At 40.3% G+C, this 14,348-nt stretch overlaps 1 protein-coding gene across 1 annotated transcript in view; it reads left to right on the plus strand.

The window, feature by feature from the left end:
* Positions 1-10,184, plus strand: part of LOC139128559 (transmembrane protein 145-like) — a 59,592-nt gene extending 49,408 nt beyond the window's left edge. The window contains exons 5-8 of the mRNA XM_070694319.1: positions 7,887-8,052; positions 8,819-8,890; positions 9,516-9,665; positions 10,102-10,184. Of these exons, the coding sequence (XP_070550420.1) occupies positions 7,887-8,052; positions 8,819-8,890; positions 9,516-9,665; positions 10,102-10,184 (471 nt within the window). The remainder of the gene's footprint in view (positions 1-7,886; positions 8,053-8,818; positions 8,891-9,515; positions 9,666-10,101) is intronic.
* The last annotated feature ends 4,164 nt before the right edge of the window (positions 10,185-14,348 follow it).

Raw genomic sequence — 14,348 nt, forward strand, 5'->3', positions numbered from 1 at the left:
CGCACAGTGAACGTTCATAATTCTAATAAAGTCAATTAAAGGTTTCACCCTGACAAATATTTTCGTGGCCGAATTATGAAATACAACATTCATTTTGAGTTTCATTGATATATACCAGTCTTGTACGCCAATACGTGTACAACATAAAATCTCATAATTTGGTTGTTTACTGTACATATACCTACAGAGTTTGACACGACCAAGGAAATGCTCTATGGGATGACCGGGAATAGGCGTAGATCTCTTGCGTGGATCGCTCCGGATCACTGTTGTTTCTACCAAGAGTATAATCAATATTTTGGTCAAGAGCACCAGCCTGAGGGCATGTGTTGTTAACTTTATTGCACCGACAATTTGAAATCATCACAAAATACAGTATTTGTACTGTGCGTATGTGCGCTACCAATGGCGTTCGGACGGCTTGCCGGCAAGAGGGCAATAGCAATTCAAACCACGTTATATCACAGTTTTTTGGAATGTCACGTTGCGGAGTTGCATCCAATCACGAGATCAGTACTGTAGTTGAGGTGTAATATTATTATAGCTTTGTCAATACCAGTGAATTTTGTGACCTCATACCCTCAGATACGTACTGATAATGTATCCAATCATCCATCATTGCTATCAAAGATGTTTTGTACATCTTCAAAGTCAGTGACATCTCAAAAACTATAAAATAACAGCATTAATATATCCCCGTCCTCCCACAATTGACTCATCAAGCAAACTTTGCGCTCCATCATGTACTCGGCTCCGCCTTGTTGTGCAAATTTTGCTTTCGTCCATTATAAGCTGGGAGGGGTACATTTCTTTAACCTGATTTTTCACCATTAAAATGAATCTTTAACCCAACATGTAGTATATGTTTGGGTAGGTCGACAGTTGAAGATTATAAAAATTGTGAGAATATTTCAAAACCTGTTTGCGTGTGTTTGTTTTGCTCAAAAATGTGTGTTTTTGAGTTTTTCACTTAAAAAAGTGTAAGTACGAGAGGGTGATGGCCATTGGTAAGCCGTTTACTGCAATCGATAGCAGGGTAAGGTGTGTAAAAAACCGTGTCTTGGAATTTTGATACTCCGCTTTGTTTTTGCACAATTAGCCTTGAAAGTGAGAAGTGGTGGATTCTGAATAAATTAACGGCTTTTGTCCACGTTTGTCACGATATCTTTTGTTTTCGGACATTATCGGAATTCTGAGACATATGGTTTTGTAGAAACAGTCACTAACTACAACCTGTGCAAAGATAAGGCTAATCCGTCAACGCGGCGCCAAGTTACACTCTCCAGAAGTTGCGATACATTGCCAGAAACGGAACGGAGTAAATCGCAGAAATGTGTATGCGACCCTTCGAGTCGCACAAAGTCAGCTAAAATTCCGGTTCGCTCACATTTTCGGTGGAAATTCCCAGCCCATAATGAAGTACAGGACTTTTTACACAATTGTCTGAATTTGTGGTATGAATGAAATTATACATGACGTGAAAATTGGAAGAAAATGAACACTGAAACGGCCAGTTCGCGGCGTAAGCGTTAGGCTTTATTTACACAACTGTCATTCCGAGCTAAATCTGGGGATAATCTTCTAGCTAAATACAAACTAGCGTATTAACTGTGCACTGTAGTGTACCGGTTAAAATTTGATTATCAAGCGAAGAAATGGCTGGCTGCATATATACTTCGTAAACTTATGTGAGTTTGCATGCCAAGTCCGATGACATCGTGTTTTCCTCTCTTTTGGTTGCGCAACCGTCACGGCGTTTTCAGCTTCCTGCCTGGAGAGAGACACGTGACCATGAATTTACAATGTGGTACATACCGACAAAGACGAATTCATTCAGACGCCGTGTTGCGTACGTTAGCTTTTACGTTCCGTACTGCATGTTGAAGTACGACCACAGTCCGCCTTGAACATGGCATGGAGCTAAAAACGGACAGCTACATGAACGCGGTTTCCGACCTCAGAAGCACGAGTGCCGGGCTAACTTTGTGTTGTGCCATGTTAGAACCCATCGTTAGGCTAAACTAAATATAACACCTGGCAATATCTGGTGTCTAAAACGATTTCCTGATAGAAAGATAAAAGTTGGCGAAAAACTGAAATAAATTGAATCTGACACGAAACTTGAACAATTCTAAAAGCAACTTGTTTTGGCTTCGCGAGTGTCATGGAGGCGAGTACCTAAACAGATGTGAATCTCTGACCACGCTGATATTAAACTGAATGCGTCATTCTAAAACCGCGACGGTCGAATTTTGTACAAGTAATGAAATGCGTGAACTTCAAACAGTTGAATATCGCGTTGGCTGATGTGTGGAAACGAGCATTCGTCGTTCTCCGGTGGCGACTGTCCGCTGACTATAATAGCGACGATAGACAGGCCAGCAGCACGCTGTTTTTCAGCGTGATTGAGTTTATCCACAGGAAAAAGTAGTTGCTGATTCAAAAAAAGCACGTTCACGGTTGTTTATTTTTTTCTCAAATTCATGGAAAGTATTCTCTCATTTTCAATTTTGGCTTCTTTAAATTTATTGCATAAGTTTATAATTACCTAATAACAATTCAATCGCAATGATTTTAAAGCTATACCGACATGAATTTGTGCTGTGAAATATCGCATACTTTTCAATCGAGATTGATTTCGACCCTGGACTTCGACTCACTTCATGAGCAGTCCGCCAATAAAAGTTCAGTTGATCGAGACAAATTATATATGCTCTATGATTAGCTCCGGTACAGATTGAAAAACAAATGCTAGGTCAACATTGCGTTTACATTGTAAATCACGGCATTCTAAACTCTACGTGCATTACCCGCATCACGTTCCCTCTGTGTCCGCATAGAATTTACAAAACAATAAGCTCACGTTTCCAAACCGGGCAGAGCAGACACAGGCGCGATTTTCTCGTTAATATAAAATTTCGAACTGTTGGCATATTTCTAATTTCTGCTGAGAGGAATGTTGCTCGCCCGACTGTCGAAACAAAAAGACGTCGCAACCATTTTCACAAAAAAGATAGAAAACTTGTGGTGACGTACAGGAACGTAATCTTCATTGCATGCTTTACGTGTAAACCGTAACGTAGCGGTACAATTTTGGTTGCCGGATTTCACTGGGCATTTGCAGACGTTAAAAATCATCTGACATTTTTATCATCAGTCGCAATTAGTTCGGAGCGGGATTAATTTTGAATGTCGGCCTTCATATAAGGTGCAGACCAACATGTATACTGTTATCAGAAAAAGACGTAATTTTTGGATTTTTGGAGTAGCCTGGTTTGATTGGGGCGGGGTCAGTTTTGAATGTCAGACCATACTTTTCATTGAGTCCACGTCATTTGTTAGCGGGCACAAATGTACGTTTATGTTTTCGGCGGCGATTAATTTTGAATGCTGGACTTTATTTAGCAAACACGTAAAGACAATGACCTACTATTTGGATTTTCGGCCGTTATTTGTTTTGTACGGGAACAGTTTTATTAAATACGTGTTATAGGAAAACGAAGTAAAAATTACGTAAACTACAATGAGCAGCCTCTCTGTTGTGCGCAAGATGTATCACCAGTTTTTGTTCGAAGCTCAGTTTAGTCAGGGTCCGGACCGTGGTTTAGTGTTGAATGAGTAAGCGTTCTGCGTTACATTCCTCGCTTGCGACCATTTCCAGTTGACACCTTTTCAACGCATCAGAAACTGGAGTTTTAAGCCTGACTGTAACTCTGACAATTTTAACTGTTCTCTCATTCCCAGCCATATGCTTGATATTTCGCTTTTGTGGACCATGCTTTTGCAATCGACGGCTACTAAGCTCAGCATGTTCAGTAGCCACGACATACTTCCTGCCGGCAGCTGGGAAGAAGACTGACGCATGCGCACTCCTCCGGACGTAATTAGCGTAATCTACTTATGCTCTTGAGATAGCCTTGACTAATCTGGAAACCGTTAAGACACAAGAAAAACACGGCACGCGAACTGGCCTACAATGCTCATTTTTGTTAAAATCTAACTCATTTCCGAGTATGTTATGGTTTCAAACTTATCGTCCACCAAAGGCCATATTAGACAGATTCAAAATTTACCATAAAACAAAAAATGACCAAAATCACTCAAGGAAGGTGGGTCTGAAATGTAATACATGCGTAATAAATTCTATAGGAGTCGGCATGCCGTCGCAATGAACGGAATGTAAAGTGTTGTGTCTATTATGGGTTACCATTTGTGATAAGTCTTAAGCTATGTAGGAACTAATGTCGGCTCCCGCCCGCACCATGTGTTGTAAAGGATACCGCTTATGGTCACATTCATGATGGAAAATATGTTGGCCAAATGTGCTCTACCCTTACTCTATCCTAGACTACCTTGGATCCTTAGGGCTACTGTTTCACACAAAATTTGCACGGACAAAATGTCGGCTACACGTCGGCTACCCTCCACTACCTTGTGTCTTGTGGGCTATCGATTATGAGCATATTCTGAATGGAAAAAATGTCCGCTACCCTCCGCTACCTTGTCTCCTATGGGCTACCGATTTTGAGCATATTCTGAATGGGAAACAATGTCCGCTACCCTCCGCTACCTTGTCTTCTATGGGCTACCGATTTTGAGCATATTCTGGATGGGAAAAATGTCCGCTACCCTCCGCTACCTTGTCTCCTATGGGCTACCGATTTGACTCCTCCAAACAATCTTTTAGTGACAATAAAGTCTGAAACTTGTCCGCTACCCGTCGCTACCCTCCGCTACCTTGTGTTCTATGGGCTACCGATTTTGAGCATATTCTGAATGGGAAAAAATGTCCGCTACCCTCCGCTACCTTGTGTTCTATGGGCTACCGATTTTGAGCATATTCTGGATGGGAAAAAATGTCCGCTACCCTCCGCTACCTTGTCTCCTATGGGCTACCGATTTTGACTCCTCCAAACAATCTTTTAGTGACAATAAAGTCTGAAACTTGTCCGCTACCCGTCGCTACCCTCCGCTACCTTGTGTTCTATGGGCTACCGATTTTGAGCATATTCTGGATGGGAAAAATGTCCGCTACCCTCCGCTACCTGGCTTTCTATGGGCTACCGATTTTGAGCATATTCTGGATGGGAAAAAAATGTCCGCTACCCTCCGCTACCTTGTCTCCTATGGGCTACCGATTTTGACTCCTCCAAACAATCTTTTAGTGACAATAAAGTCTGAAACTTGTCCGCTACCCGTCGCTACCCTCCGCTACCTGACTTTCTATGGGCTACCGATTTTGAGCATATTCTGGATAGCGAAAAATGTCCGCTACCCTCCGCTACCTTGTCTCCTATAGGCTACCGATTTTGAGCATATTCTGAATGGGAAAAAATGTCCGCTACCCTCCGCTACCTTGTCTCCTATGGGCTACCGATTTTGACTCCTCCAAACAATCTTTTAGTGACAATAAAGTCTGAAACTTGTCCGCTACCCGTCGCTACCCTCCGCTACCTTGTGTTCTATGGGCTACCGATTTTGAGCATATTCTGGATGGGAAAAATGTCCGCTACCCTCCGCTACCTTGTCTCCTATGGGCTACCGATTTTGAGCATATTCTGAATGAGAAAAAATGTCCGCTACCCTCCGCTACCTTGTCTCCTATGGGCTACCGATTTTGAGCATATTCTGATGAGAAAAATGTCCGCTACCCTCCGCTACCTTGTCTCCTATGGGCTACCGATTTTGAGCATATTCTGAATGAGAAAAAATGTCCGCTACCCTCCGCTACCTTGTCTCCTATGGGCTACCGATTTTGACTCCTCCAAACAATCTTTTAGTGACAATAAAGTCTGAAACTTGTCCGCTACCCGTCGCTACCCTACGCTACCTGTGTTCTATGGGCTACCGATTTTGAGCATATTCTGGATGGGGAAAAATGTCCGCTACCCTCCGCTACCTTGTCTCCTATGGGCTACCGATTTTGAGCATATTCTGAATGAGAAAAAATGTCCGCTACCCTCCGCTACCTTGTCTCCTATGGGCTACCGATTTGACTCCTCCACAAACAATCTTTTAGTGACAATAAAGTCTGAAACTTGTCCGCTACCCGTCGATACCTCCGCTACCTTGTGTTCTATGGGCTACCGATTTTGAGCATATTCTGGATGGGGAAAAATGTCCGCTACCCTCCGCTACCTTGTCTCCTATGGGCTACCGATTTTGAGCATATTCTGAATGAGAAAAAATGTCCGCTACCCTCCGCTACCTTGTCTCCTATGGGCTACCGATTTTGACTCCTCCAAACAATCTTTTAGTGACAATAAAGTCTGAAACTTGTCCGCTACCCGTCGCTACCCCCCGCTACCTTGTGTTCTATGGGCTACCGATTTTGAGCATATTCTGGATGGCGAAAAATGTCCGCTACCCTCCGCTACCTTGTGTTCTTTGGGCTACCGATTTTGAGCATATTCTGAATGAGATAAAATGTCCGCTACCCTCCGCTACCTTTTCTCTTAAGGGCTACCGATTTTGACTCCTCCAAACAATCGTTTAGTGACAATAAAGTCTGAAACTTGTCCGCTACCCGTCGCTACCCTCCGCTACCTGTGTTCTATGGGCTACCGATTTTGAGCATATTCTGGATGGGGAAAAAATGTCCGCTACCCTCCGCTACCTTGTCTCCTATGGGCTATCGATTTTGACTCCTCCAAACAATCTTTTTGTGACAATCATGAAGTCTGAAACTTTTGGCTACCCGTCGCTACCCTCCGCTACCTTGTCTCCTATGGGCTACCGATTTTGAGCATATTCTGGAATGGGAAAAATGTCCGCTACCTCATAATGCTCAATAAATCTATAAATGTAATTATATTATTTTAAAAAGTTGGGCAAAGTTGCGATCGTTTAGGAAAAATAAAAAAAACGATTTAAGATTTCTTACTTGTAGTAATTTGAATCTCCGGTCAACCAAGTGCATCCCTATAATTTATGCGTCGTAACCGACACCAATTTGATTTATTTATTTGATTACAAACGCTGCAAATTTCATTTTACAGGTTTTATAGACACTTTGAAAGTAGGTGCTCATTTATAAAAAAAGTTCCGGCTGTCAATAATGTCAAGTGTAAGATAGAGAAAAAAGTCCGGCTTTTCTATTATCTAATACAATCGTTAAACTTGTACCAGCGTACTAATACATCATTACGGCTTGTTATCTATTTATTTCAAGATTATTTGGTCTCCGCTACCCCCGATACCGATCGATACGTAGCGGAGACCTCGGCGAAAAAAAAATTGTGCCCCGAATCCTGCATTGTATATGTTATAGACTGAAACACAGTGGTTTGATATCTAATGGAATAGCTATAGTAACTTGTCGTGTCAGAGCAAGATGGTGGTAACTGACATTTTGGCAAAAGTCATCACTATGCTGAAAATAATCTCTGGAATTACTTGTTACATTGACTTAAATTCAGTATATTCTTTGTGAAGAGCCATTATAAAGTATTTATTAGAACAAGGTTTGCATTCAGATTTTGGAATCTAGTATTAACCCTGTGAGTGCTATAATTTTTCCCACCAAAATTTTAGTGCAATATTTTACCAATTTTTATGAATTTATCTGTGAGTCTTGTATTAATTTTGGACAAAATGGACTTCATGTTTTATTGGCTACAGTTTTTATCAAAATTTCTGTAAAAATCTGAAACAAATTGACTAGTAGGGAATATTTTATAAAGGCAACAAAAATTGACTTTGGCACTCATAGGGGTAACAATCTGACATTTCTAGCGCCCTGTCAAATTCTCAAATTTCTAGTTATGACCTTACAACACAAGTTGTGGTATATTCCATTGGTAAGGTTGTTTTGTAAAGTCAACCATCAGCAATGTCTGACGTCTTGTGGACTGTACTCACCATTATAGTATGAATTCTATTTTCAGTGGATACACTGTGTTGGAGGTCGCTCCTTTCAAACACCCCGTGCACGTTGGTGGTACTTGGTGATGAGTAACTGTTATTCTGATGTAGCTATGGACTTTGATTATAACATTACTATGACCAACGGTGTCAAGTTGTGGGATAAACACTTCTCAGCTGATGAAAGATGTAAGTATTGGGGACGTTATCGCAATACTAGTGATGAAAACCTATCGCATTAGTGCTCATTAAATTAAAGTTAAATGAAACTTGATGATACTGCTTTGATTCATTTTATGATACTGATGTCTTCATGACATAGGTAAATTGAAAAAAATCATAACCTGTGAAGTAATGAATGGTTAACAAGCATTTTTCATTTCATCGTTTGTATCTGCTTTGTTTTAGCTAAGGTTTTGGAGGATAGACAAATTATGTTTGAACCCCCGGAAGCATTTATGTTGTCCTGTAACACAGTTGTACTAATATTCTCAGGGCAACCCTGGTAACATGATTGAGAACCCGTTAAAAGGACAACGTTGGCCATTTTTCATGAATTTTGTTTGATACGAGATACTACATATATTGTTTGACATGTCGAAAGATACTGAATGAATGGGTGACCATGCATACATTCGACCCCGGTATTAGATACGAAAAATGAAACCATAGCAAAAATGAATAACTGATCAAAAATGGCCAACTGTCTTTTAAAGTAAAATGTACATTACACAGATGATACAGTCTGCATTGAAAGAGTGAAGGCAGGGTACTTCAATATTACAAGAGACTACATAACAGACAAGAACAACACAAATAAAATACATCATTTGATGGACACTCCCTGTACTGAGTAGAGACTGCATAGAGTTTAAATCTTCAATATATTTGAGCAAACATTATTAAAATGTTCCTGTTACTGGTCCTAATTTTTTTCTGATTTTCAATCTTTCAGATATTCTGGAAACCAATTTGGTGTTTATGGTTTTGTATTTCTTCCTGTCTGTGATCACCATCCGCTTTTCCAGTAAGTAATGTATCTGTCAAAATATTTACTTTTCCAGTTGGTATTGAATGATCCATGTTCTTTTCACTAAGCATTTGTCCAAATGTTTTCTTATCTAGGAATATGTGCTTTTCCAGTAAGTACTGGTCTTGACAAGTTATAAATAAGATTTTTGTCCTCTTACCAAGTTATAGAAAATATGTACTGCACTGAGTGTTTTTCAGGAAAAGGTAGACTGTCGACAGTCCTCGTGCCTTCTTTTGACCGGAGTCACTTTATTAAGTGCGGTAGCAATCCAACGTAAGCGATCGAGCGCCGAAGGCCAAGGTCGAGTGCCGAAGGCACGAGCCATTTATAAATACCGGAAGCTACGCGAGACCAAGTAGTACAAGCGACTGGCGAGAGTCTAAGGAAAAGGGTGAAAATTTACCCGAATAAAAATTTTAGTTGTTGAATACTTTGTGATTGCTGAATACCATTGAGAGCGCAGCATCACTCAATGCGGCTTTTAATTAATAAAGCTCACAAGTACAACCATATCGTACGAAGTAGAGAACTATTCATGCAGTAAATGGATGTATTCACACAATATAGCATTATAAAGGTGATTTAATTTGATTTCATATACCCTGTGTTGTACTTACAGAGATTCTGTCAGAACGGAGATTTCTACACTGTACATACAAGTTGTTTGCCTTCTCAGTATTGGCGGAATTTTCCAGTTTGTTTCTGATGACAATTGCATACGGGATGTACGGAAAGACTGGTTTACCGTATCCTGGATTGGAAATGTTAGGTAAGTGAATCACAAGTTAGTAGGGAGGTCAGTTGAAATGACAGATGTGCCATGCACTGCTTTGTAACTTTTGTATCCATGCCTCAGTCAATATAATTTATATTATATGAGATTACCCATAAATAAAATTGATGTGCAGGGTAGTAACTCCTGATGCAGGAATCTAATACAATGGAATGACAGGAAAATTATCAATTGGAATGTTACTTAAACTGTATTTCTTTGCTTCACAAATATTACACTCAAATGATGACAAGGGGATCATCCAAGCCCTGACAATATTTTATGAATTTTTGCAATTTTCGTAGTTCACATTATTCAATCGACAGAAAAACAAAATTATATTGATTCAAAAGAGTGAATATATGACCTATGGATTTTATTTATGTATTTATTTATCTGTTTTTCTTTGTCTATTTTCTTATGTATTCCCCAGCAAACTTTATTGAATCAGCAGGAATTCTGGTCTTCATCTTGACGATCATTTTGTTGGGCAAAGGATTTACGATCACAAGGTAGATAAGTTTTCTCAAAATCCGTTGAAAATGATAATCGTTTTATTTCACTGTTTAGAATAAAATCCTTTTTAAGATCAGTGGCATAGTTTGTTCGATCATCGATTGGAACTACCTAACTTATTGCGCGGGCTCCTAGATCTATGAAACTTTGAGTGATGGTATCACTTATAAGAGAACTGTATTTCGCTTCATATATTTTGAAGGTTATAATAACCTTATCATCCCCCCATTTTTCTATGTCCTTGCCAAAAAATAACTTACTTTGACCACTTGCGATGACACAAAGTATTTTTTCACGTTTCGTCTCTATTATGGATCGAGCGTCCGATGCTGCAGTTGGAAGTGCCCCTTTGGAACGTGCTGTCGCTGTCGTATTTGCATCTGCCGAAGTCTTTATTAAATTCTCCATTGTTTGCAGTATGCTATCTATTCTTAGTAAAAATAAAAAATCCTTCAGAAAATATGATCAAATCTATATAATATATTATCTACTCTTAGTAAAAAAATAAATACACGTTTAAACCTGAATCCGAAATATAGTATTAACATAGTCTGAAATGTCAGGACCCCTAACGGAACCGTACCGATAGGGATTCCCATTCTGAAGTATGGAAAATTCTCCTCCATTAAAATCTATCTGTATATAGAAACACGAATCATGAGTACAGACTTATTCCCAGTTGCTTTTCAATTGAATAAAAAACATATACTGACAGTACAGCATGCTGATATTCCTTCCAAACCGAATGACATAAAACGTGTTCTCATGGACTTAGAAATATATGTAACACCGACAGATAAATTTACTTTTTATCCAAGGGATGTGTTCAAAGATAACGTAATCACTCATCGATCAGCTAAAGAAAGTAATATATGGCTGGGCAGCCCGAACATGAAATACTGGGACCAGCAATTAAATTTCGCCGTATGGTGCAGCACTACTGGTTGTGGTATATCATTCGCCCATCTCTTTGATAAGAAATTTCCGCTGCAAATACGATTATTCTGTCGTTTCCATGTTTATTTTACGATACGTCGGATCCTTCATGAAATGGGCGTTGCACTTCCAGGCGATACTGTCTTCAAAGCTGGCGACAATCCGTACAATCTCGTCCAATATGAACTTCTACCGGTATGTACATAATTTGGAAATATAAGCCCAACGAAGTCTGACTTTCGTTATCGTTTCGGTCAAAACTCAGGTCTTGGTTATGGTTATGAATATTACACTAATCGTGGCCCCGTTCGACAGCCAAAAGCAGTATACAATGGTCACGACTTTTTCCTCACCGCCGACGGAGGCGTTATTACACACATACAATTTTTTGAAAGAAAAAACATGTACTGCCTGACAAAGACAGACCAAATTATTATTTCTTCCTAAATGATGGATCGGAGGGGCAATACAATAGTTTCGTCCCCTGAACTGAGACTTGGGTTCCCGGAGGGGTCTAACAAAGGACGGTCTCGCCCGCCTCAATGAAAACCTTGAAGCCTACGTATATTGCATACTTGGCACACAAGCAAATATTCGCAGTACCATAGTGGGTGATCAGCACAGTGCAAGTAAGAAAAGAATTCGGCGTTCTCCTCGAAGATGAAATTCGCAATACAGACAAAGTAATTAGTTATAGGCGATATCAAGACACAATAACAAATACTGGTGTCAAATTGATATGGCCGTTTCGCCCAATTTACTTCTCTTGCCATCTAAAATGGTTATTCTTTCGGGCCCGGCAATCTCAGGTTATAATAATGAATTGCAATACGCAACTGAATCTATGACCTTCGGGGTGAATGGTGATATAAACACGGAAATTCGAGAAAGTGCTATACATGAGATGGAAGGGGAAGAGGATCCCGTGAAGTGGCAGGATGCTGTGCATCCTGGAGGGTCACCTTCCCTATCGCCTTCGGAACGGAAGGCAGCAAATACAGTCGCCGGCGCGGATCCTATTCACGAATACGGCAAAATTGGTTTGTTATCTTTAGCCATGTTCATTACATTTATGTACTGTATATAGATCAGATGTATGCAACCGTACCATTCTACATGATTGTAACTGGACCGACAAATTCTGGCAAGATGAATATGTGATGGATCATCTCCTCACCGTTCCGTACTTAAGGAAATTTGAATATATAGTTTTCATTTGTCCGACATTCATGAACAATAAAACGTATAATAAAAGATTCATTTTAGCCGATGATTATGTGTTTATATTTCCGGTCGGACTCGATGCTGTGGATGATACACTAGCCTTTGTACATAAGGAATGGGCCGGCACGAACACTTTAATAATCCTCGATGACTGTGCATCGTCCAAAGATATGAAGAAGCGCAGTGACATTTTAGTCAAACTTGGTTTCAGCGCAAGACATGACGGATTATCTGTCTGGGTTCTGACTCAACAATATACTAGTATTAGTAAACCATTCAGGGAAAACATACAGATGTTAGTACTATTTTACACACCAAGCAAGACAGATAACAAGACTATTATAAAAGAATATGGAATGGAGGTGTCAGAACGGGAGGTGGGTTCCCTAATCAGACAATTGAAAAATACACCATTCAGTAAACTAGTATTTCATTTACGGCATCCGTACGACATACAATTTTTCGTATAATATAGCTAATCATGGCTTCGCCCGAAGGTTCTACCAAAGGAACTCTTAGAGAATTATATTACAACCCGAAAACTGGTTTTGGAGGTGTACAAAATTTATATGAAGCAGCGCTCGCCAGCGGACTAAAAGTTCCTAAGAAAGAGGTGCAGGAGTGGTTAAAAACTCAGCTAACTTATCATCTACATAAACCTGTACCTCAGGTGCTACGGGTGGGAGGCGCGTTTTAGTAACATCGATAGACGAGTTTGGCTGATCTCGTGGAATTCCCTGCACAATTTGCAAAAGCGAATAGTAACATTCGATACATGCGAACAGTAATCGATGTGCTCAGCAAATATGCATGGGCCAGGCCGATACAGTCAAAAACGGCTGATGATACTCTGCACGCACGACAAGACATAATTAAGAAATCCGGGGGGCAACCCGACAAACTTCAGACAGATGAGGGGCGGGAATTTACTAACCAAAAATGCAGAAATGGCTCCAGGAGGCGGGAATTCACTGGTTTCACACCTACAGTGACAAAAAAGCTAGCATCGTTGGACGTTTTAATCGTACGTTAAGACGATGATGTGGAAATACTTTACATACAGACAGACACGTGAATGGCTCCCCATTCTACCACAACTTCTCGAGAATTACAATAACACCGTACACAGAAGTATCAAAATGAAACCCGTTGATATAACAGAGGAGAACGATTGGCAGGCATTTTAAAAACTTTACCTTGAGTTGGCAGCCATGGGAGCTAACCCCGAATTCAAGCCGGGAGAACGGGTTCGAATTACAAAATAAAAGACCACTTTCAGGAAAGGATATTTACCAATTGGACAGAGGAGATTTTCATAGTTTCAAAAGTGGTGTATGCAGCTGGACTAGGAACGCCGCCTGTTTACAAGATAAAAGATCTGAATGGAGAGGAAATACTCGGCACTTTCTATTCTGATGAACTGCAGAGTGCTGCTGGCGCGACGAGGCCCTTTCGGAACGTGCCGACGAGCTGTACAGAGTAGAACGAATTTTGAAGACGAAAAAAATTAGAGGAAAGAAATATTATCTGATAAATGGCGCGGTTATCCGGAAAGTTTCAATAGTTGGGAGCCAGAGGAAAATGTTATTAGAACTTCGTAAGTACTTCGTAAGTTCCTGTGCTGGTACTTGTATGACGACGCAAGTACTAACGTAAGTATTACGAAAGTTATTCAATAAGTACCATGGAAGAAGTCTTAATTTCTTGAAAGCCGAAAGTGTCAGTTTACCACCCCGCTTCCAACCACCTGGCCAAGTATTTATCATGTACTGTCGTAAGTAATGTTCACTTATTGCATCTTTTTTGGCAGTATGTGGATGAGGTGGTACCTCGGTTCCTGAACATATTAAGTTTGCAAGATCTTCAAAGCGACTGTGCATGTTGCCACAAGCTGTTCTTTCGAGTCCCCCTTGTTCAGCTTTATCGATAAGTTCTGGCTGAAGTATAATGTACACAACTGACATGAGCCATAGACAAGTAACTTCAAAGTCCCTTACGGAACCG

This window comes from Ptychodera flava, unplaced genomic scaffold (assembly GCF_041260155.1).
Source record: "Ptychodera flava strain L36383 unplaced genomic scaffold, AS_Pfla_20210202 Scaffold_59__1_contigs__length_806204_pilon, whole genome shotgun sequence".
NCBI classification, from domain to species: domain Eukaryota; kingdom Metazoa; phylum Hemichordata; class Enteropneusta; family Ptychoderidae; genus Ptychodera; species Ptychodera flava.